The sequence below is a fragment of the Tenrec ecaudatus genome, chromosome 14 (assembly GCF_050624435.1).
Source record: "Tenrec ecaudatus isolate mTenEca1 chromosome 14, mTenEca1.hap1, whole genome shotgun sequence".
Classification (NCBI taxonomy): Eukaryota; Metazoa; Chordata; class Mammalia; order Afrosoricida; family Tenrecidae; genus Tenrec; species Tenrec ecaudatus.
The window spans coordinates 55,113,344-55,138,146 of NC_134543.1; the positions used below are offsets into that span (position 1 = coordinate 55,113,344).

The 24,803-nt window shown below is 47.9% G+C and overlaps 1 protein-coding gene and 1 non-coding gene across 4 annotated transcripts in view; both read left to right on the forward strand.

The window, feature by feature from the left end:
• Positions 1 to 24,803, forward strand: part of CDKL1 (cyclin dependent kinase like 1) — a 63,559-nt gene that overhangs the window by 13,423 nt on the left and 25,333 nt on the right. For all 3 annotated transcript variants that reach the window (XM_075531205.1, XM_075531207.1, XM_075531204.1), the window contains exon 3: positions 18,139 to 18,260. In XM_075531205.1, the coding sequence (XP_075387320.1) occupies positions 18,139 to 18,260 (122 nt within the window). The remainder of the gene's footprint in view (positions 1 to 18,138; positions 18,261 to 24,803) is intronic.
• On the forward strand, positions 21,488 to 21,651 carry LOC142426918 (U1 spliceosomal RNA). Its single transcript, XR_012779790.1, has one exon. It is a non-coding gene; the product is annotated as a U1 spliceosomal RNA (small nuclear RNA).

Genomic DNA, 24,803 nt, shown 5'->3' on the forward strand with positions numbered 1-24,803 from the left:
CAATGGTACTCTTTCCTGGGGAAAAAAACCAAAACACAACCAAACTCACTATGATTAAGTCAATTCCAACTCACAGTGATTCATAGGAAAGGGAAGGGTCCTTGCCCCTTTGGGCTTCTGAGTCTATAAAACTTTAAGGAGCAGAAAGCCTTATTGTGGTTGGAGGGGGCCGCCAGCCCCCACCACTAATCATGGGTTTGATAAGCATATATATATAAAAGTGAAGGAGAACATGAGAGCTAGAAGATATATATATATATATATATAAATCAGAGAGCATGAGAGAGAGAAGAGAGATTGAAATAATGGAGTCAGACACAATTCATGGTAGCATGCTCACCTCAGCCTCACTTGGTGGGCCACATGGAGAGAGGGGGAGGGGAAGGAGGACAAGGGGAAAGGGAACCGGGGGGCGAGGACAGAAGAGGAGAAGGGGAACTGACAAGAGGCCAAGAGGGGAACCTGAGAGCTCTTTATTGCTAACCCAGGCCTATACATCTTTGGGGGACGTGCAAGCCCACTAATTACAGATTCAGACATACGTCACAGGAAGGGGTTGCACTATGGGTTATAGAGTAATGAGGGGGCATAATCTAGGGATATACACACAATAGGAAGAGGAGGGATTGGGGTATACATGTGACAAGATGGGTGGATTCTAGATTCAGGATGGCAGACTAACTTTGGAGGTCACTGAGCTGATTTGACCTGTTCTCTGGATCTCCACGGAAACCATGATCAGTAGGGTGTAAACCCCACCTACAGGAGCCAAGCTAATGGTTGCAAGCCTTTAGGGAGAAGTAGCCCATGGTCCTTAACAGCAGGGAGCAGGGCCTACTGTAGTCTGGCTCTGACTGCCTTCAAGGAGGATGAGCCTAAGCTTCTGCCCTCCCACCATATGCTGGCAAAAAGCCTCCAATGTCTGGCATGTCTTTGGGGGCAGACAAAGCTGAGGAAAAGTCTCTTTAAAATCCCACAACCCCCCCCTTTTGTTTTATATCTAAAATTCATAAGAGCCACTAGGTGACATAGTTATTTTCTATACTTTAAAAGCTGTCCAGACAAACCTTCATGATCCAATTAATATAGCCCAAAATTCAGGCTTACAGCAAACATTTTGGGTCCAGGCACTGGGGATAAAGTCCCTGTGCAAAACTGCTGTTGGAGGAAGGTATGAGGGGCTGAAGAAATAGAGCCGAATGTCTGCTTCTGCAGCAAAAGCTGTTGACTACATAGCAACCAGCTTGTGCTTGTAAGAGACAACCTCAAATCAGCACCATACAGGAGGGTAAAGTGGGGAACAATGTCCTGAGAATGTGACTAGGACTTAACCTACAACTCACAAGGGTGCAGGTCCCCCTCCACCACTAGAAACCCAGCCTGCCAGGCTTCTTTGTGAGAGAATAAAGGATTCGTCCTTAAACACTCTCTTAACGTTCTCTGTTCCCCACGGTGTTTGCTTTATGCACGAACTTCAAAAGTGTATGGTTCTCCTTTGCCTGTGAAAATATAAACAAATAGCCCCTGTCTTGGGGTGTCAGTGACCTGGAAACAGAGTTATGATGAAGCTTTTGTGATTCCTTCGTGTCCCTCATGTCCATCTTTCTCCGGGTTGCGTCCTAAGGGGAGTCCACCAGCTTTATTCTGCAGAAACAGAAATGCACAGCCCTTTCTCCAGGTGACAAGTGGACCTGGATCCCAAACGCAATTTCCATCTTCTTGGGACTCCTTAGGATCAGCTTTCTCTGTGGAAGTGAAAGTGTGTTTATCTGCCCTCATTTTGTTACAAGCTTTTAGTAAGGAGAAAACATTTTTAGTTAAAATGACGAAATGAACTTTGTCGCACCTAAGATTCCTCTTCTCCCCCTTCTGTTTTCACCATGCAAATGTTAAAGTCCTGCTGGAAGTCTCCGCTAACTTGCTGGGTTAGAACCAGTATTACTGCTTAGAAAGAGGTCGTCGTTCCCAGCTCTCAGAGTCCAGGGAGCTGATGAACTGTGAGAACTTCTTACCACACTTAGTATGACTTGAAAGACTGAAAACATTTTTAATAAATTTGTTCACCTGTTCTTGAAGTAACTTACCAAACATATTTCATCTGTGAGTTTACCAATAAGGCTACAGGCTCAATTAAGCCACCTTGCCTTTAGGCTTGGCAAATTGCACCAGACCTAGAAGGCGCTTTAGTTGCGGGAAGACAGGTCCTCCTCAAAGAGAGTGTAGGCAGCGCAGGCAAATCAGCTGTGGCCTGCGTCAGCCCTGGGCCAGGGCCTTCAAGATCACGTTCAGGAGACCCAGGAGTTTGCCCACGCTGCAGGAAGGGGACTCATTGGGCGAGTCATTGTCGCTCGAGATTCAACAGTAAAGGATTCCCTTTCGCAAAGGCTTCCCTGTAGGAAAATAGAGGAAGGAGCTTTATTCCAGTCCCACCTAACAGAGCTCAGGAGGCAACGCCTCTGCCCAACCCAGCAAGAGAATCTTTGAATGGCGGCAACCCCAGGTATCCCCTAATCTCAAGGCAGGAGACTCTTATTGAAAGAGTAATACAGTTTCTATCAGGAAGATTTAAGCTAAGTGCTCAAGGAATCCAAATTGATACTGGAGTTGATCAGAGTTGTGAGAAAAAGGCCTCAAACTGTGATTTAAGCGCGGTAATTGGGGCCCGCTACCTCAAAGAACTATGGGAGGTTTATTAGGAAAGTCCAACGTAAATTCTCAAAGTGTTCTGATGGTCCCTGGAATTATCGATCAGGATTATAAAGAAATTAAGGCAGTGATAAAATCTGGTATACCATGTTTATAAAGAAGGAATATCGCTTAAGTAGATTTTTGCTTCCTTGCATTTCTACGGTAAAAATTTATACCTATCAGGAAAAAGTATTTGAGAAGTCTGACCACCGTATAAATCAAGGGGTTTTTGGCATGCTCTTGTGGGGAAACAATAGCACCCCCACATGGAATTAGAAATTGGGGGGAAAAGGTTTCTAAATTCTGGATATGGGGTCATTTCCTTAGGGCCTAAGGGCCTAAGACCGCCCATTAACTTCCTCTAAATCTAGCATGGAAGGAATGAGTGAAGTTAACCAAATGAGAATATTGCAAGATGGTAAAATCCTGCAGTGTAAAAAGCCCCCAATGTTTGGCATGTCCTTCGGGGGAGACAAAGCTGGGGGAAAGTCTCTTTAAAATCTCACACCTCATCCTTCTTCCAAGGAGAAACTGGTGGCTCCCAACTGTTGACCTTGCAGTTAGCTCAACGTGTAATCCACTATGGCCACTGAGCGCCTCACCCTTGTATTTGTTCTGACCACTGTACCTCTTTAATGTGCGAAATCGTCGGATGGATGTCTTACTATTGCAAACGTGAGCTTTTGATAAGGAGAGTGTCGCTAAGGGAGACATAGGTGTATTATCTCATTTGTAGTTCCCTAATGACACAAGAGTGGGACATCAAGCTTGGTGGCGGGGGAGGGGAGAGAGGAAGACCTTCTGGGCTGGGTTGGCACAGTGGCTGCAACAATAGGCCCAGGCCCCGGCAGTATTTCATTCTGTTCTGCATAGTCTCTGTGAATCTGAATGGACTAAAACCCACCTAACAACAATGACCAGATGGTGAGCATCTTTTCATGTGCTTGTTTGCCATCTGTGGATCTTCTTGGATGAGGTGCTTTCAGATCTTTTGCCGGGCCACCCAGTTCATCTTTTTGTTGTTGTTGTTGTGAGCTGTTTAATTGTAGCATGCGCACTTTAAACTTAATGACTATTGCTAATGGTCTTCCCCCAAAGTTGTAGCAGTTTGTACTCTAACCAGCCCTGTGTATGCAAACTGATTTTCTTATATCCTTGTCAGCACTAGATGCTACCTAGTTTCTAAATGCCTATATCTATATCCCTGATACATATTACCATCTTGCTGCTCTAATTTGCCTTCTAAACATTAGTGAGAGTGCATCTCTTTTCATGTGTTGCTTGCTCATCTGCATCTCCCCTTCTGAGTCTTACCTATTTACACTGCCCGCTTTTACTGAGGCGTACCTGTCTTAATAAGACCCCATCCACTTCCTTACAGTTAGCACTGTCATAGCGTCGACAGATGGTGCTCAGCCAATTATTTGTCTGTTGACATTGTGTTTATGCAACCAGGCTTTGGGGTTCTAGCCTATTGTGTTACACAGAATAGTCACTCCTGATTTTCTCCTAGCTTTTATATTGCTCCATTCTGCTTTGTCCATTTCTGTAGCAAAAGCTTGCAGGACCAGGGGCAGTAACGATGCTGATAGTGGACGCAATGGCAGGGGCTTTACTCTAGGTTTTATCAGCTGGTAAAGCAGTGTCCCCGCAGTCTCTGCACTTAGCTGTTTTTAGCCAGACATAGCTAGCTAGCTAGGAACTCTGGTGGTGTAGAGGGTTACATTTTGGGCTGCTGACTGCAAGGTCAGCAGTTCAAACCACCAGCCGCTCCTCAGGAGGAAGATGAGGCTTTCTACTTCCGTAAAGATTTAGTCTTAGAAACCCACGCACGCAGTTCTACCGGCCCTGTAGTTACTATGAATCAGAATTGCCTTGATGGCAGTGAGTTTTGTTGTGTTTGTTTATTGTTCTGTATGAGCTTTTAAAGTCATCCTCTTTAGTTCTCTCCTTCATCACCCGCCCTCCCGCCAACAAAATCTTTTAGCTTCTGATGGGATTTGCATTACATCTGCTTCGTGTTTTTACGAGAACTGACATTTGTATCATGTGAATTCTTCAGGATCACATCTGTGCTTCTAGAGTTCTTAGGATTAATTATTATTAAAGGGGAACTTTAATCCATGCTGGGTGATTGTTCACTGATAAAAGATTCATATAAGGGTTCATGAGGGGGGAGGGAGCGGCGAGGGAGGGGGAAAATGAGAAGCTGATACCAGGGGCTCAAGTAGAAAGCAAATGTTTTGAGAATGATGATGGCAACAAATATACAAATGTGCTTGACACAATGGATGGATTCTGATAAGAGTTTAAGGAGCCGCCAATAAAATGATTTTTAAAAATTCATAGGAAGGTGGTGGTATAACTATGGTCTACTTTCAAGTTCAAAATCTTAGAGGCTTATAAAAATCAAATGGAGTAATACTGGTTTTAGCAGGAGTTTCCGTGTTCTAATCATTCATCTCTGTCCCTTTGTTGTTTACCACAGTTGTGGGAGAAAAAGGATGTATTTGAAAGGAAAACAGGACATGGCTATTGAGAAAACGAGCTGTTTTTCTCCCTCAAAGCAGACACTGAATAAGCATTTCCCTCTCTGCAGAGAACCCACGTCAGGGAATCTTGTGGCCGAGAACAGAAAGGACCACGTGCTCAGCAGCCCACCAGGGGAGCTGGCCCAGTCCAGTGGCGACAGGGGCCAGGCAGGTGTGCGGGAAATCCTGCACTTCCACAATCAAACACAGACGTTGTCTTGTTTGTCTTGAAATAATGAAGGTATCTCAGTTGTGTGTTTCATTTTTCCCACTTGAGCTAAAACTGTGGTACATTAACTACTATCGATACATTAATAACTACTCTAAGTAAAACAATAAGAGAGTTGTTTAAAAGCAACTTCCCTTTGGTATCAGAGAGCAAAAGGGAGTGGTGGGGCGTCCATGTTCCTCGGTCCTTGCTCGTTCCTGCCACGGGCCCTGCAGGCCCAGTGTTGCCAGAGGTCCAGCAATTTCAGGAGAAGCCAGTAACCAGACTGTGAAAGCTGCATTTCCTGATTTTTGAGTTTTGGCAGCTAGTGTGAACTTGCTCAACGTTGTGGGCCACACAGGTGAGTGAGATAATTGACCTTAGCTAGGAGTAGGACTTGAGTCTGTTATAACAGATGGGGCAGGGGCAGTGATGATGCAGGACAATGACAAGATGAAGGAAGCTACATAAGAAGGGTATGTGTCAGGGTAAATCAGCCTCTACCATCCATGGGGGTCTGGAGGAACAATTGTACGGTTATAACAGATAAAGATAATAGTAACATCAGAGAGAATAAGAGAGATGGGAGAGAAAATGAAATCAAGGAGTCAGGCACATTTTATGGTAGCATGCTCACCTCTGGGACAGCCATGATCTCAGCAGCCAGGTCTACACAGAGAGCGGGAGAATGGGGAGGGAGGAGAGAGCATCTCTCTTTATTTCTGACCAAGGCCTATATATATTTAGGGGCGTGATCACAGGTAACCACACACGTCACAGGAAGGGGCTGTCCAATAGGCATCCGCCTCACAGGTAGGGGATGTGCTAGGGAAGTACACATCATAGGACGGGGAGGGACTAGGCGTACACACGTGACAAGATGGACGGGCCCTAGACTCCAGATGGCAGCCTAACATTGGTCATCCTTGAGTGGGTTCAACCTTGTGTCCTTGTCCCTGGGCTCTCCTTTAAGGAAGCAATCCACTACCCTGGTCAGAAGGGAGTGGGCCCTACTTAGGGTAGGACAGACCATTCAGTCTAGATGGCTGCTCTAGAAGGCTGATAACCCTCAGGGAGAATAACCTCTAAGCGACTTGCATTGACCTCCAAGTATACAGTCCTTTACCATGTGTAGCAGGCAGCATCTTAGGTCCGGCATATATTTGGGTGGGGGATACCTGGGTACAAACCCTTTTGCATCCCACAGGTATATAGCATTCTCAGCTCTCCAGGGGAACCCGATTCAAACTCAGGTTAAGTGCTTTTGTTGTAAATGGGTTTTTTAAAAAGAGAACATCCACTAAAGGCTTAATCAGGACAAGACAAAGATATTTTCCAGATGAAGGAGATCATTGGCGTGAGGTCATAATGGTGTGGAAGGGTTTGTTGATGTACAGAACTTGAAAAGGGACATGGAAAGCTGTCGTGGATGCCTGGTTGAAGAAGATTAATACATCGTAGTTACGGGATTGCGGGAGCAGAAACAGGGCCTTGGCTGGGATACGTATGTTTTAATAGAAAGAAGAGCTCACAAGATTGGTCCAGGACCAGGAATAAAGGCATCATGCAAAAAAAAAGATATATGTGTGTATATGTATATATATGTGTGTGTGTCTATATATGTATATGTATGTGTATAAATATACCATATTGAATGAAGGGGGAAGTGCAGAGTGGAGACCCAAGGCCCAAGTGTCGGCCAATGGAGATCACCTCACAGAGGGGTTCAGGAGAGGAGATGGGTCAATGAGGGTGCGAGGTAGTACCGATGAAGAACACAGCTATCCCCCCGGGTCCTGGATGCTTCCTCCCCCCAACTACCATGATCCGAATTCTACCTTACAGGGCTGGATAGGGCAGAGGTTGTACACTGGTGCATATGGGGGCCGGAGGCACAGGGAATCTAGGGTGGATGATACCTTCAGGACCAGGGGTGTGAGGGGCGATGCTGGGAGAGTGGAGGGCAAGTGGGTGGAAAGGGGGAACTGATTACAGGGGTCCATGTGTGACCTCCTCACTGGGAGAGGGACGGCAGAGAAGTGGGGGAGGGAGACTCCGGATAGGGCAAGATATGACAAAATAACGATGTATAAATTACCAAGGGCTCATGAGGGAGGGGGGAGCGGGGAGGGAGGGGGAAAAAAAAGAGGGCCTGATGCAAAGGGCTTAAGTGGAGAGCGAATACTTTGAGAATGATTGGGGCAGGGAATGTGCGGATGTGCTTTATACAATTGATGTATGTATATGTATGGATTGTGATAAGAGTTGTATGAGCCCCTAATAAAATGTAGAGGGAAAAAAAATAAATAAATAAAATGTTCACTCAAAAAAAAAAAAAAGATTGGTCCAGGAACCTCCCCTCCCCCAAGATAGTCACCATGACTCATAACTGAGACATACCCCACCCACCCCATCCATAATGTGATCTTCATCAAAGACACACCCAGGCAAACCCCCTAGGGCAACTGGGCCACTGCCTCTCCTGGACTGGTGAGTCAGGTGGAGCTAATGCCTTTTCCAATGCACTCTGTCTCAGGGCAAGGCTGCTCCCATAATGGATTCCTTTTTAATGTCAGAGAAATGTCTCATGTAGCAATCACAGTGCAGTTGTGAAAACCCAACACTCAACACAGAAAGGAACTAAAAAGGCACCCCCATGAGAAACAGCATCCTCAAAGCTGAAAAACTGACCTGGCCAATGAAATCCAAGTCTCAGCAGACACGTGTTTCCAGGTCTAGTAAACTGCAGGCCAGTGCTGACGAGCCTGGAAAGGCCCACGGACTGGCCCACCGTCATGTCTGGGCCAGCACCGAACAGAATGCTGAGGAGTATGAGATTTTGACTTGTTGAACCCACACGGAGGAATTAATTCTCATTAAATGAGCCCTGAACTGAATCTTTGTAAATAGATGGTCATTTTTTAAATGTACATTAAGATTTCTTAGATGTGTATAAACGTGTTGAGTAAGCCTGTCGACAGTTCATTCATCATGTTGTTTGGTTCTCGTTTAATTCTTTCATATGTTCCCAAAGAAGCTCATTCAGTATTGAAGCAGAAACATCCACACCCTGGGGAACCCACCCATTTATGATATTGGAGCTGTATTGACGTCTCCAGGCCACCCACGACACGACTGGGCTTAGCACCAGGTATCCCTCTACATCCTGCCCCTGAAGTCAGGGGCATCAGTAGAGAGGAGTCTGGCTTCTGGTCTCACCCCTGTTGTCGCGCGGCTTCTAAGAGGTCACAGGGAGCCTGGCCTGGGGAAGTTTGCCGTCTGTCTCTTGGATCTCTTCCCAGTTGGTCCTTGAACAGCATCGGGTCCCTCTTCCTCCTCCTCCTGTGATGGGCCAGGGACTCGGCTCTCTCTTACCTCTGGGACCCTCTTCACCTTATCTGGAGTACATCTGTGCTCGATTCCGGGGCCCTCCCAGGCCCGCTTCCCTTCACACTCTTTCTGGGGATCCTTAGCCAGCAGTGGTTTCTGTTCCCCACTCACACTACTTGGGTGCTCAGCTGGGCCATCTCCGCCACCGTGCCCCGCGAGGCAGTGTTCCCAAAGCAGTAGTCTCTCTCTAGCACCCCCTCGCAGTTGGCACTCCACCAGCTACAGGATTGTGCTCACCTTTGTGTCATTGGCCACATGTCCCACACCCTCATTGCTCCGCATCCAGCCCGGCACTCCATCTGGACTCTTCAAAGAACAAGCTGTATCCCCAAATAATGTCTGTCTTACCATCTAAGGCAGTGCTTCTCAACCTTCCTCAGGCCACGACCCCTTCATACTATTCTTTGTGTTGTGGTGACCCCACCCCCAACCATAAAATTATTTTTGTGGCTTCTTCGTAACTAATTTTGCTACTGTTATGAACCAGGAGACCCCTGTGAAAGGTGGGGCCTTGACCCGCAGGTGGAGGACCGCTGTTCTCAGCGCTCACTGCCCTCTGGCAGCCCGGCCCTCACCATCAACGTGCTTTGCACTGGTCTTCCCTTTGTACGGCACACCGGAAGCTCGAGGGGCTTTTAAAAACCCAATCATATTCTGTCACAGGTTGGTACACACTTCTAGTGACTTCCTTTTGGCGGCCATGTTAAGAAATGTACACGCTATCTTAAGTGAAAATTTCTCTTATGACCCAAAGGCCCTGTAGGCTGTGTCTTTGGACTGACAGACAGGCTCATTTTTGACCTCGAAGGAATTGTGTCTTCCAGCCAGTTCTTTAATTGCCCTGTGTTCCCGCCCTCTGTCTGAAAGCTATTGTCTCCACCGCCCTTAAGGTCAGGTTCTTATCCTTTAGGGTTCAGGTCATGGCTGCATCCTTAGGGATGCTCTCGCCTAGGGGCCTGGCCTCTTGTCTAGCGAGGGCCTCTTCCGGGCACTTTTCTGTTTAATGTCTGAGCCCGCTGTCTCATTTACCCTGGTACCTGGGTGCAGAGTCGACGCCAGTGGGGGTTTTGAGTGGTGATGAGCCCCACCCGGTAGGGCCTGGCTTCACCGGGTCCGGTTGCTGTGCCGAGTCCCAGACCTGCTGCTCTGGAGTGGCTGGGTTCACCGTCATCGGGAATCCTGCCGGCTGTCATGTCTTTAAAATATTTACAGTTATATATTTAACTTTTGATTAGAATGTGGGGAGGGGGTGTCCCTGCATGGTAAAAGGAGCCCCAGCATGATGCAGGTGGTAACTGCTTTGCTACCAACTGAAGGGTTGTAGGTCAGATCTGTGCAGAGACGCCTCAGAAGAAAGGCCTGGTTACAACATGAAGAGAACCAGCGTCGGCCGTGAGTCTGTTATACTCATAGAAGTGGTTGAACTGGAGAATGTTTTGTTGTGTACATTTTTGCCAAAATTGAAACAAACATGGATAATAATGAGTATAAATAAAAAATGTTCCAAAATTGATTGTGGTAAAGATTGGACTGCTCTTCTTGCTATCATCGAACTATTGAATTGTATGATATATGGATGAAGTGCCAATAAAACTGTTTTTCCCTGATATGCCTGACAGAGGGATAAATAGCCTTTGGTCATGTCTATTTAAGGCATAAAGCAGGCTCTTGGGACGTCCAGACTATGCCTAAGCAGCCCTGGTGGCACTTTGGTTTAGGCCTTGGCCTGATAACCATGCGGTTGGCAGTTCAAACTCACCAGCTACTCTGCAGAAGAAAGCGAAGGCGTCTGCTGCCATGGAGATGCACAGTTCTGCACTGTCCTCCATAGGAACGCTGGGAGGCACAATCAACGGATGCCAGTGGCTTCGGCTTGGGTTGGGAAAGTGTCCCGAGGGGCCCGGTGGAGTTCTGGTGAAATACCTTGCTGCTGATCAAAAAGGCAGTGCTTTCAAGAAATCAGCTGTTGCACGGGAAAAGCTGGGACAGTCTGCGCCATAAAGATTTACAGACCCCACCCCCAAGGGGCCAAGGGGGGTGAACAACAGACCCGTGGGTGAAGGGAGATGGCAGATGGTGTAAGATATGAAAATAATCATCATTTTTAATTTATCAAGGGGTCGTGAGGGTGGGGGAGGTGGGGGAGGGAGGGAGGGAAAAAAGCTGAAGCCAAGGGCTCAAGTAGAAAGACAATGTTTTGAAAATGATGATGGTAACATATGTACAAATGTGCTTGATACTATTGGTGTATGGATTGTTATGAGAGCTGTAAGAGCCCCCAATAAAACGATTTATTTTTTTAAAAAGATGTAGACTTGAAACCCAGTGGGACAGTTCTACCCTGTCTTGTAGTGGCCGTGAGTTGGAATGGACTCCACGGGGCAATGGCAGTGGGAGGCTGGGCCCAGCGCTGTCAGTTCACCGTCCAGTCTCCCTGCAGTGATCACTCGCAGGAGATCCTCCCTGAACCACCCTCGAACCTCAAACTAGGATCGTGTCTTCCCGCCATTCCTCATTCCGCCACCTCACTGTTTACAAGTTGTGTCACATCTCTAGTTACTTGATCGACATCTTTCACCCCCTCCTAAGTGCATGAGCGTAGGACCAGTATTTATGAGATTCTATATCCTTTTTTAAAAATCGTTTTATTAAGGGCTCATACAACTCTTATCACAATCCATACATACATCCATTGTGTAAAGCACATTTGTACATTCATTGCCTTCATCATTCTCAAAACATTCCTCTCCACCCAAGCCCCTGGCATCAGCTCCTCATTTTTACCCCTCCCTCCCCGCTCCCCCTTCCCTCATGAGCCCTTGATAATTTATAAATTATTATTATGTCATATCTTGCCCTGTCCGGCATCTCCCTTCACCCACTTTTCTGTTGTCCGTCCCCCAGGGAGGAGGTTATATGTAGATCCTTATAATCGGTTCCCCCATTCCACCCCATTCTCCCTGTGCCCTCCCAGTATCACCACTCTTGGCACTGGTCCTGAAGGGGTCATCTGTCCTGGATTCCCTGTGTTTCCAGTTCCTGTCTGTACCAATGTACATCTGGTCTAGCCAGATGTGTAAGGTAGAGTTGGGATCATGAGAGTGGGGTGGGGAAGAAGCATTTAGGAACTAGAGGAAAGTTGAATGTTTCATCGTTGCTACTTCGCACCCTAACTGACTCGTTTCCTCCCCAAGACCCTTCTGTAAGGGGATGTCCAGTTGCCTACAGATGGGCTTTGGGTCTCCACCCCGTACTCCCCCTCATTCAAAATGATGATTTTTGTTCTGATGATGGCTGATACCTAATCCCTTCGACACTTCGTGATCGCACCGGCTGGTGTACTTCTTCCTGTGGGCTTTGTTGCTTCTGAGCTAGATGGCCGCACGTTTTTATAATGCTTAGTCTAGCAGAGTGTGTTGTGTATATTCAATGAATATTTAATAAAATGAGTAAGTAAAATACTAACTGAAAATATATTTAATAAAATAGCAATATCATTAAAAATAGCAATATCAACAGTTAGCCTTCATGGAGCACTTAAGGGGGCTTCAAAAGTTAATGGACAAAATTCTCTTGAATTCAGTTTTCCCACAAACATTTGGAAGCCCCTCCTATGCGCCTGATACTGTTGTATTTGTTTTATGTGTGTCACAGACGAATGGAAAACAGGCCTACAGAAGTCAGCTAGCGTGCAAAGTGCAGATCCACCAGTGAGTCAGCTATTCATCAAAATCTTATTTAAAATAGACAACTCTTGGAAAAGGCCCAAGAGTTCCTTGAATGGAATGGTGTGCTGTCATTAGAATCGAGGTTTTCAAAAAGTGTGTGATAACATAAAAAGATGGGTGTCATCTAATATGTGCTGGTCCCACCCAACCCAGTGGGTAAGCCATGCTGCACACCGGCCACGCGGCACCTTGTGCTTCGGTCTCAAAGATACAGCTCTGATCACCTTACCAGCAGTGTCAGGGTGCGGGGCAGCGAGGCTGGACAGAGAAAGTGACATCAGAAGGGGCTGGGAGTATTTCAGACAGAGACTGCAGTGATGGAGTCTGGAATGAAGGCAAGCGTGGGCCTTTAAGGAAGTGTGTATTGGAGGAGACGAGAGGATGAGGCTGGAGCAGTAGAGGGGCCAAATGGAGAGGATCATTGCGCGTTACAAGGACAGCAGTGCCTGGAGGGCTCACTGCAGGTCTGGGCACGGCAAGATCCAGGTGCGAGTCTTGGCATCCAGAGAACATCAAGGAGATTTATTTTGGTAGAATTAGGACATTTGTGTTTTGGCCCCAAAAGGTATGAGCCCTAGATACGGAACATGAAAAAGGTTTTAAGACCTGAGGTCTGGCCTCCGTAGTGCATCATGTCAAAGGAGACAACGGCGTGGGAATGAACAGGAAAGCTTAAGGCCAGTGACCTCTCAGAGCCTGAAACAAACCTCCACTCTTGTCACTAATTCCATCAGAAAGCTGCTCTTTCACCTCTTTGAACTCGGTCACTTGCTCTCAGTTTGAGCCAGTGCAGTTCATTGGTTTAAGACAGCAGGCAATAAACACAGATGCCTTGACCCCTGCCTAAGACTATTTCTACGACAATAAAATGAACAGATTAAAATTAAAGACAGTTCTGGAAAATGTTAACTCGGGCTAAAGCTTTCCCGGCACACTAAGCTAAATGTGGGGTTTTAGAGCCTGAGGTGTCCTCTGGTCTGAGGCCCAATGGTGACTAACAAGCGTTAGAAGATCTGAAACGTTTTCTGCTTGTCCCATCATGTAGACTGTCTGGAGCAGGAGCTGCACATCTCAGAGATACAAGGCGACTTTGCAAAGACGAGAACCCAGCTATCTCAGAGATACAGGGAGACTTTGCAAAGACGAGAACCCAACTATCTCACAGATACAGGGAGACTTTGCAAAGACGAGAACCCAACTATCTCAGAGATAAAGGGAGACTTTGCAAAGACGAGAACCCAACTGGTCTCCTTCAGCATTCTTCTTGCTGCTTGCTGCAAAACCTCCAGCAGAATTTCATTCTTTCTCCTTCCATCTTTTAGCATGAACTGCCCTGTGACTACACTTCTGGGTACATATTCAAATTTCTTGGAGGAGTTTTAAATAATAATAATAATAAACACAGATGCCGTGACCCCTGCCTAAGACTAATCTCAAGAGGATGGAACCTGGTTATCTCCATTTTCCGAAAGCTCCCCTAGTAATTTTAATACAGGTTGAGAATTCTGTGAGTTACCTATCCTGCATGACAACATTCCCAACAACCAGTTTCTTAAAACAACAAATATGTATTATGTCTCACAGTTTTGCAAGTCGACTAAGTGATTCTTCCACTAATCTTGCCGGGGCATTTTCATGTTGGCCGGTGGCTGGGCTGGCGCTGGCCGCAGCTTAACAGAGGGCCTATGTCCATCCCGGCCTTCTTCTGGACATTTCGGGCTCTTAAGGCAGTGGTGTAGCAAAGCAAAAGAGGAAGTGGCAGAAGTTCTTAAGGCCCGATCACAGAAGTCAGGAAACATTGTCTTTGCCTTTGCCTCTGCTTCATTCCATTGGTCAGAGCAAATCACAAGGCCAGCCTGATTGAGGAAGGGGAGAAATGATTCCACCTTTTATAGGAATGTCAAATTGTACAGGAATGTCTATACAAATATGGGAGGAGGAGTTACAGCCCCTTTGTAAGCATTTGCCACCACTGTATGGCCAGCTGACTTTCAATTCTCACTCAAGACCATCCAGAGATGATATCCTTGTGTTAGTCTAGGTGGACTAGAGAAACTCACAGACACTCATGTGTACGAGAGAGCTTTCTATAAAGGAGTAATTGTATTTTAAGGAAACACCCCAGCCCAGTCCAGCTCAAGTCCAGTATAGCCCATATGTCCAGTGCCCGTCTGTAAAGTCCTCTTCAGACTCACACAGCACATGCAATGACGCCGAGTGCAGGAAGAGCACAGGCCGGAGGGTGGAGAGTCTTGTGGATCCAGTGGCAGTGGAAGCAACTCGGCGCTGGCGTGGGTCTCCACGTGGCTCCTCCAGCTCCAAGGCTCTGGCTGCATCAGAGTAGCTCCATGTGGTTTGTCAACAGGAATGCCTCACAGAGAGAGAGTATTCAGCCTCCCATGAGCGAGTTAGCTCCATAGAGCTTCCAAATGAGGTCATCAAGCTGTGAGCTGATTGACAGGCTAAACTCTACCCTGCCACTCTTAGTTACCTCACGTTTATAACCAGATTATGTAACCACCACAATCCTCCTGCGACCCCAGAGAGAAACATGGGAAGGGAAGGGGCTTTCCCCACCCCCTCACTCAAACTGCTCGTTTCTGTGAGCAATTCCATTGTCCTTCAAGTGATATGTGCTCATAGCCTTGGCAGTAATTGTGGGCCCATTGCCTCCTGTAGTAAACAAATTCAGCTAACTCTGCTTATCCTAGGGTGTTCTTTACCTGTTTTGTTCTTCTTTAACCTTCCATCAATTCGTAAAGATTCATGTGTGCCTGCTGTGTATGCGTGTGAGTTTGGTATTGGCTCTTTGTCTCTTCCCAGGTAGACGCAGGCAGGGCTCTTCAAAGAGATAAACTGTCTTATTGAAGAAGTTCGCTCCACACAAATGCTAGGCATACAGTCACATTAATTAAAAAGGATTTCTACTCTTTAGTGATTTTTTTTGAGAAACCAGTCCCTGAAGAAGGGCATCCTGCTTGGTAAAGCAGAAGGGTAGCGAAAACCAGGAGGACCCTTGACCGGATGGATTAACACAGTGGCCGCAACAGTGGGCTCAAGTGCAAGAAAGCTGTAGGGCTGGTGCATGATGAGGCAGTGTTCTGCTTGTTGGACGTAGGGTCACCGTGGGGCGGAAATGACTCGGCACCTCACAACCACAACAGCAACAACAATAACGGGGGTGCAGACCTAGAGCCCATAGCCTCACCTATGAAAACCCCAGACCCTGTGCCTTTATCCAACATCTGGGGCTGTAAACCTTTACGAGAGCCACAAGCCTCATCTTTCTCCCATGATGCAGCTGGTGGGTTTGAACCACTGACCTTGCAGATAGCAGATCCACACTTAGATGACAACTCTACCACAGCTCCTAAACACCTAAGAGTAGTCTAGCTTAACTAGTAAAAAAAAAAAATCTTCCTTGAGCAGAATGGTCTTTAAAAACTACGTATATGGGATCAACGTGACCTTAGCAGCTCGAAAGATTGAAAGGGACTTTAGGAGACAGTGTGTTTCTGCGAATGAGGGGCAACAATTCAGAAAAGGAGGGTGAAGATGTTGTTAGGTGCCGACCCATAGCAACCCCTGCGCAACAGAACAGAGCACTGCCCAGCCCTGCGCCGTCCCTCCACTGGATCCTGTACTTGAGGCCATTGTTGCAGCCGGCATGTCAGTGGTCTGCACGAGGGCCTGCCTCTTTCCCTGCCCCCCTCTGCTCTACCAACCATGATGACCTTCTCCGGGACCTGCTCTCTCCCGAAACACGTCCAAAGCATGGAAGACTGAGTCTCATCATCCTTGCCTCCAGGGAGCACTCTGGAAGTACTTTGCCCCAAGACAGATCAGTATGTCCTTTACCAGTCCACGATAGTTTGAATATTCTTCTCCAGCACCGGAGTTCAAATGCATGTGTCTTCAGTCTTCCTTATTTAATGTCCAGTTTTCACATGCATATGAAGCCATTAAAAATACCATGGCTTGGGTCAGGCACACTGTAGTCCCCAGAGTAATACCCTTGCTTTTGAAGGATATTACTTTGTACATGTAGAGACGGCTCTATTGGTGTATGTTTTGCCGTGTATATGCTCAGGAAAAACAACCAAATGATAATTAGGGCAGACGGTGTCACAGTAAGCCAAGGTGACTCCCGTCGTGGTGTGCGCCTTCAGTGGATCGGAGTGGCCTGTGGGTTCTCTGTGCAACAGCATCTCTGCCCGTCTGGGCACATGCATTAGATTGGAGAGGCAGCACTTCTCCCATTTTACAATGTTTGTCCAGCTCTGAGACATGGTTTGGTCATTCGTTCCCAAGCAACTCTTGACTACCCATTATGTGCAAGGCTTGGTGCTGGGGCTATGCTCTAAAACCAAGTTCAATGCCACACATTCGATTCCGACTCATAGCCCCCTGTAAGATGGGATAAAACTGTTCCTGTGGGTTTCTGAAACTAGAACCCCCCTTTTTTTCAGTGTAAGACATGAAAAAAATAGTAATTTATAAATTATCAAGGGTTCCTGAAGGGGGGATGAGCTGATACCAAGGGCTCTAGTAGAAAGAAAATGTTTTGAAAATGATGATGGCAACAAATGTACAAATATGCTTGACACATGGATGCATGTATGGATTGTTATAAAAGTTTATGAACCCCCAATAAAATGATTTTTAAAGTAGTTTACACGATGGATGTATGCATTGTGATAGAGCTGTAAGAGCCCCCAGTAAAATGATTTTTTAAAAAAACTAAACTCAATCCAATTTGGCATACAGGAATTCCAGCACAGCCATCCCCTGACAGCTCCTGCCTCCCTTCACTTCACGTAAGAGAACGGGCGGTAGGGGCGTCTAGGCTACCCAGAAGTAAGCAAAGTCCTCCTACTCCCACCTTGTTTCCAGCGCCGAGTCCAACAGTGCCCTGGAAACGGGTCCTGTGTGGCTGGCAGGTTGTCTTATGCCCCAAGTCCATAGAACAAGTTGATCAGGTGATGACGCGCCAGGTGCAGGTCCTGGATCTGGCAACAATCAGCTCAGGAAACAGGAATCAAGACTGGAAGTCTTTTACAGGAGCAGAAAGCCTTGTTTCTCTTGCAGCGGGGAGGCTTCAGCTATGTCATTTTGAGCCAGCAAGAGCACAGACCCTGCTGTCGTGGTTCTCACAGTCTATTGGAGAGATTAAACAGAATAATTGACAGACACTAAGAATTGTGACAAGTACCCTGAAGAGGCCATGAGAGCAGTCCCTGGGGCCAGAGAACGAGTCTGGGGATGTCAGGGACTTTGGATTTGCTTAGGAGAAGACATCCGATGTGAGTCCTGACGATGTGAGTCCTGACGCTTGAGTGTGTGGTCGGTAAAACTATCCACCTTTTCATTCTTTCTTTTCCAGGCTTCCCAGAGTCCTCTTTACCTTCGCCGACCACCTGGACTGTCATTGTTTTTCACCTACAGGCCATCAGCAAGTAATGTGTTAGTGCACTTCTCTTGACAGGCGATTAACCGATAGAAGGACAAACAGCTTTGTGTCTGTGGGGCCCAGATTAGAGGAAGTGGTTCTCAACAGCTCACTTTGACACCTTGCTTTTTCGTGTGTTTGCAGCAACTCAAGCACCCCAACCTCGTCAACCTCCTGGAGGTCTTCAGGAGGAAGCGGAAGCTGCACTTGGTGTTTGAGTATTGTGACCACACTGTCCTGCACGAGTTGGACAGATACCAGAGGGGGTGAGTGATGAGCCCCTGGCCTGTGTTTTTCATTTTGAACCCGAAGGATTTTATTTGGCTTTGCAAATCATACAGAATGCTGACTTCGCTTTGATACGCTTGCATATCACATCTGCCCCTAAATACAGTGTCTCAAAACTATTCCACCCCACCCCCAAGCCTCTTCCCTTCTACACACCACTTCTTAGCACATCCACTCCTACTTGGCTACGGCATGTACCTGGCCTCCTTCTTCCTTTAGAGAGGTCCCAAAAAACGAATCTTGACACAGCCAGCTGATGGGGCTCTGCATGAGACATGCTGGCCCCTTAGTTTGCTGCAGCGGGGGATTTCAAGCAAATAACACACATCCAGAAGTCTGTGAGGAGCAATCAGCAGTGATTTCTTTTCATGTTTGAGATCAGAACAGTCCGTGCGCATCTTTACACATCTCTGCTGCTGGGGTCCGTTGACTCACCACGTTGGTGAGTCATCGTTTCCATGGGGACACTTGTGAGAGAGCCATGCGCGGCTGGGCTGGGTCTCCTTTGTGCGTGATCTCTGCATAGGCGTCATCTCAGGCTGTTAGTCACTCCTTGCCTGGCTAGGGAACACCAAACCATCCCTACCACAGGCCAGCCCGCTGCCATCCAGTGGATTGTGACTCTTAGGGACCACAGGGACTTGCAAATTGAAAGAAGGAATGAAAGATAGAGTCCAAAGGCAAAGACTGCCAGGGAGTGTAAGCACAGAGCAAAGGTAATATTACCAGTGAAGATGCCCGGTCTACTCTGTTAGTCAAGACTGCTTTGACTGTGCCTTGATGGTGCAGTGGACTTTGCAGCTTGCCTTGGAGTCATCAGTTCAAACCCATCAGCTGCTCTCTGAAAGAAAGGCGAGACTCTCTGCTCCCATAAAGATTTACAGTCTCAGAAACCTAAGGAGCAGCTCTATTCTGCCCCGAGGGTCGCTGTGAATTAGTTGCAAGTGGCAGTGGGTTTGCTTTGCTTTTTTCTTTGATCGCAGGCAACAAAAACCCAAGGGAAGCAAGTGGAGGCGACAGAAGACTCTTTGGGTGGCTATATCTGAAAAGTGGCTCCGGGAGCCCCTTGGATCTTACCCCGTGCCCCCCTCAGTGTGTGCAACACCTGTGCGTGAACAAGCAGCCGAGAGCTAAAGAAAAAGGGGGTGTGCCCCTTTGGTTTGGGGCTGTCCTTCACCATGGACTTCACATGCAGAGGCTGCATGCCTCCAGAGCAGTGGTTCTCCACCTTCCTAATCCCATGACCCTTTACTACAGTTCCTCAGGTGATGGGGACCCCCAACCATAGCATGTTCGTTGCTGCTTCATCACTGTCATTTTGCTACGGTTATGAATCGGGCGGCCTCTGTGAAAGGGTCGTTGGACCCCCACAGGTTGAGAACCGCTGTTCTAGAACTTACTTTCTCCTCAAGCGGCTGTACAGACTGACATAAGCCTAGACTTGTTTGCAGCCATGCTTTCTGCTTTGCATTTCCCCTCCTCTGCCCCCCCCACCCCCCACCACTCAAGGGAATTGAGAGGAAACAGCTACCACCTCTGAAGATGCTCTGCCCAAAGGTGCCCAACGGAGGAGTGAGTGGAGCTGAAAGCCAGCCTGCATTCCTTTCCTCCTGGTGAAGGGAGGGGGCTGTACATGGATCCTTGCGATCCCTTGCCCCTTTCTTTCCCTTCTCCCACCTTCCTCCTACCCTCGTGGTATCGCTACTCTCAATATTGGTCCTGAGGGGTTTTTCTGTCCTGGATTCTGTGCGTCCAGAGCTCTTATCTGTACCAGTGTACATGCTCTGGTCTGGCTGGATGTGTAAGGTAGAACTGGGGTCATGATAGTGGTCAGGGGGGGGACACCGCGAAGGAACGAGAGGAATATTGTGTGTCCCGTCGTCGGCACCGTGCTGCACCCTGACTGGCTCATTCCTTCCTGGTGACCCTTCTGTGAGGGGATGTCCTATTGCTAGGCTTTGGGTCTCCGCTCCGACCCCCTCATTCTCAGCCATACGATTGGTGGCGTACTCACACAGGTTGGCGTGCTTCTTCCCTGGGGGCTTTGCTGCTTGGTTTTAGGGTTAGGGCCTGTGTCGTGCTGCAGAACCATGGTGGGCAGCCTTTGCAGACCATGAGACTGGGAGTGACAGAATCCTCAAGGGAAGGGACGGAAGTGCTCTTACAAGAGGAAAGGCATGAGAGCGTCCGCCAAACCCCTCCTGTCTGAGGGTAACCGGAATAAACTGCTCTCATAACTCACGGAAGGCCGCTTCTCTTGTCTCAAGTGCGTCCCCTTCTGTTCAGATTTGTGCTTTATGTCTTAGGAGCACTGGTGGCTTAGTGGGTTCTGAGTTGGATTACTAACCCAAGGTCTAGCAGTTCAAAACTAGCAGCGGCACTGCAGGAAAAGGAGGAGACTTCCTGCTTCCATACAAAATGATTAGTCACCCACAGGGACAGTTATACCTTGTCCTACAAGGTCACTATGCGTCGGAATGGACTCCATGTCAGTGAGGCTTCGTTGTTTTTCTTTTAATCTTAACAGCATGGTACAGTGTGTACAACCTCCATTACTGACCGAATTGTGTTGAACTTTCTCTGTTTAGAGTCTCACTTTCCCTGCAGGCTATAAATGAGGGCAGGGACATGAATAACTCATCTTGTCATCAGTCAATGTTTATGGAGTTTTTGAAGTGCTTTCTCAGTAGCCACCGAGTCCCCTGAGGCATCTGCCTTCAGGAAGCTGGAGACACCCTCCTGGGGTAGGCGGAGGAGGAGTCGCTTGGGGATGGGCTTGAAGGAGGAGGAAAAGCAGTACCCCAAGAATCACGGGACATCCTTCTGGTGCTCTGAGCCAGATCTTTGGCTAGGGCCTCCCTCTAGAAGGATGGGAAAGGGGGCTTGGGGAACATAATTTCATAGGATCTCTCGGCGGGGAAGCTCAAGGGAACATAGAATACACTTTCCAAATTGGTGCCTTATACGCTTCCACAGGACCCCTAAGCCTCCACCACAGACTACCGCTTTGGTGTCTGAGGTCTCCCATATCCTGTCTTATTTGAAGAATTTTGTGGTGTATCGGCCTTACCCAAATGGCAACTGTAACTACCCAGAGAGCTACTGTCCGGGTCTGGTTACCTGTGTAAGTAGGAGAAGGTGCCTGCTAACAAGGCTTGGCAGGAAGAGGTGCTCGTGGGGTCACAGTGCTCAGAAAGTCACTGGAATACTTACCTGGCAGGGGAGATACCATGATCACGAAGGTGGTTTTCCCAGGGCGAGGCTTATCCATTGCACTCCGGATGTGCTGACCCCTGCGATTTCCCCAAATGTGGGAAACTCGACTGCATAATTTGTGGTAGTGGGGGACTGCGTTCGCGCTCTCCCCTAAAAAAAAAAAAAGAAAGTCACTGGAGCGGCGGCCCCCACTTGTGCGTCTCCTTCTTCGGTCTCCCTGACTTCGAGTTCTCCAGTCACGTTTCCATCTTTCAAAGGTTCCTCTGTCCAAGCGAACCTTCCCATTAATTTTTCACTTATAATTTGACACTTCATCATGAGTTAATCCAAGGGGCACATCTGGAAGAGCAGAGAACGCCGTGAGGTAATGCAGAGGCGAACAAAACACACGTCGAGGTCTTCACGGGCTTTCAGCAAGCTGCATCGATACAACAAGGCCAGAGGTGGTACTTTGCATAAAATACAGACTTCTGAGCCGCGCAAAGGAGGGAGCCATTTTTCTCTTGTATAGGCCTAGGACACGGAGGCCGTGCACCTTGAGAGCTGGGAGATGGACAGGACTTGGAGAAGCCAGCCGAGCCAGGGAGAATGGTGGCGTCGCAGTCGCCCTCCCTATCTTTCTTTTGGCATCACAGTTCTGACTGGGGAGGGAGCGCTTTCCATGACAGCCATAGAGTAGCCCCTGTCTGCCTCACTTCCACACGCCAGAGGCTTGAGGTCTGTTCCTAATCATGCCGCTGGGTTGTCACGTTCCAGAGTGTTCACAGACTCTGGGAGATCCAGGTGGGCACACCCTCCCTCAGAAGTCACTGATGCACAAGACTGGTGTGTTCAAGGGAGGAGACATTAGCACGTGGGTGTTTGCTCTTTCCACAGCTTGCAAGGGACACTTGGGTTAGATCCGTTAGTTCAAGGTACGCATGGCTACACGGTGCTGTGGAGATGGACTAGGGAGTTTGATCAGTGAGGGCTGAAGCCATCAATCGTCAATACTCTTTGGGGCAGACGAATAGGACATGCCGACGAGTGATTAGGGTTTTGAAAGTGGATCTTTAAACCTTCCACTGGCTAAAATATGCTGTATGTATCCCAAGAAATCGAATAGGCTTTTGACTATAGGGTGGGGTGGGGAAGGGAGAGGCCAGTGTGTGGTTCATTACAAACAACCTCATTTCCCAGAAGAATGCCAGGGTTTGTCGAGTAGATTTACTTAAGGAGCACGATTGAGTGAGTTTGAAAACTGAGAGTTGTTCTTGGCCAGATTATATCTGTTGAAAGTGCAGATGAGCAATTTGTCTGTCTATTCTTTCCATTACGCCCGACACTTGGTGATTCTCCAGTCTGTTTTAAATGTCATCTCATTTTTTGTTTGTCATCACTAAAGAGTAGATGCATTTAAACTGTGTCAACCAATGATTTTGAAATTAATGGAAGAACCTTTTTTTTTTTCAATTCAGAGGTCTGGCTTGTACTATAAAATATAACTCTGTCCTCACGTTCCCAGTGAACGTGGGCCTCGCCATCTGGGTGTTCCTGTGTGCGTTGCTTCCAGTGTCCTCTCACCTAAGAAAGTGCTAGTGTAGGACTAGATAAGATGGAAGAAGCCTTCTGTTATAGTGGTTACATTTTGGGCTTCTAACCACAAGGTCAGCAGCTCGAAACCACCAGCCACTTCTTAGGAGAAAGACGGGGCTTTCTACTCCTATAAAGAATTGCAGTCTCAACGACACACGGGCATTTCGACGTTGTCCTGTGGGGTCGCTGTGAGGTGGAGTGGACCCGGGCAGGGAGGCTGTCCCCTCGCTGTAGAGTGCCAGTTGTTGCTGATATGATACCCGCGGACTCGGAAGACTTTCCGTATATGCTCCTTTAGTTCCTGTTTGATCTGTTAGATAACGTCCCTGAGCGTAGTGTGTTACTGTCAGTGTTTCCCCTGCCGGGTGCCAGGTTGGGTCCTCCTTAGGCGCGTGTGGCTTTTGATTAGCCCTGTCACTAGATTGTCATGTTCATATGCACCGTCAGAGAGCCAGGTGGACACTGGTACACAGGAAGGGTGTGATCACAGCTCTAAGTTGTTGCATGCAATCAAGTCCATTCTGACCCATAGCAACCCTCAAGGGCAAGGTCGAAGAACCCCTATAGGGTTTCCCAGGCTGTAGTTGTTACAGAAACAGATCACCAAGCCTTTCCCCTTGCTGGGGACCGGTGAGTGCCAATAGCCAGCTTTTCGTTTAGCAACCTAGTCCATAACCGTGTGCCAGCTGGGCTGCTATGAGTTTCCAAACACCCGTGCCAAGAGTACAAACCTATTCACGCCGCTCTGCCTTAGGAAACTTCTCTAGTAGCTCCGCAAAGCTTACAGGTGTCGTGAGAATGCCCATCACCAGACACAATCTCTCACTCACTTTGTGGCCTATTTCTTCCCCCCGGTTTGCATGTAAAATATGACCTAGTTACACCGAATCGTTTGAGTTCTAGACGTGGGTGCCTGCTGCCGACTGGGCCTGCATCGCTATGCTGTCTCTACTCTGCCTGGCAAGTTGTTCTTCCGCTGATGCTAAAATGGTGCCATCCACTCGCTTGTGTCCCTGTGTGCCCGGTCCTGCACCATCCTCACAGTTGCAGGTGTGAACCGCGGGAGCAGCCACTGGGTCAGTCCATGTCATTGAGGATCTCCCTCTTCCTCTCTGACGCTCTACAATATGACCTCCTTCTGGGCTCTGTGCGCTTCAGTGGTGTAGGAGTTGCGAGTTGGGCTGCTCACTGTAAGGTCATCAGTTCAGAACCACCGGTCGCTCCGAGAGAACGATGGGCTTTCTACTCCCGTCGAGAGTGCAGCCTCGGCAACTCCCAGAGCCGTTCTACCATGTCCTGTGGGGTTGGTAGAAGACGGCGTCCATCCGTGGCAGGGAGGTTTTGGTTTTTTGCTGCTGATCTTAATGTTACTCTTTCCCCAGCTCTTCGTAATAGTCGCTTAGCATTCTTTTCCACAAGGATTAGTATATCAGCCAATCCATCAGTTCCATTCTTTCTTCTTAGTGATGTCCTGCCTTTAGGCCCTATCCTCCTCCTGCCTGGCTTACTGGACTCTGGCCCTGCTGTCCGGCGGTCATTCGGAAACTTCCTTGGCTGTCACCCTTGGAATTCCCTCTCCATTTCTCTGTGGTTGGGGTTGTTGCTTCTAGATTCCCTGTCTCCCGCTTTCTGGGTTAAGTTACTTCCTTTGGTGGAGCACATTTCCAGTTGGTAAAAATGACAGGATCATCCCACGTAAATGGGAGCCACAGACATCTGTAAAGATACCG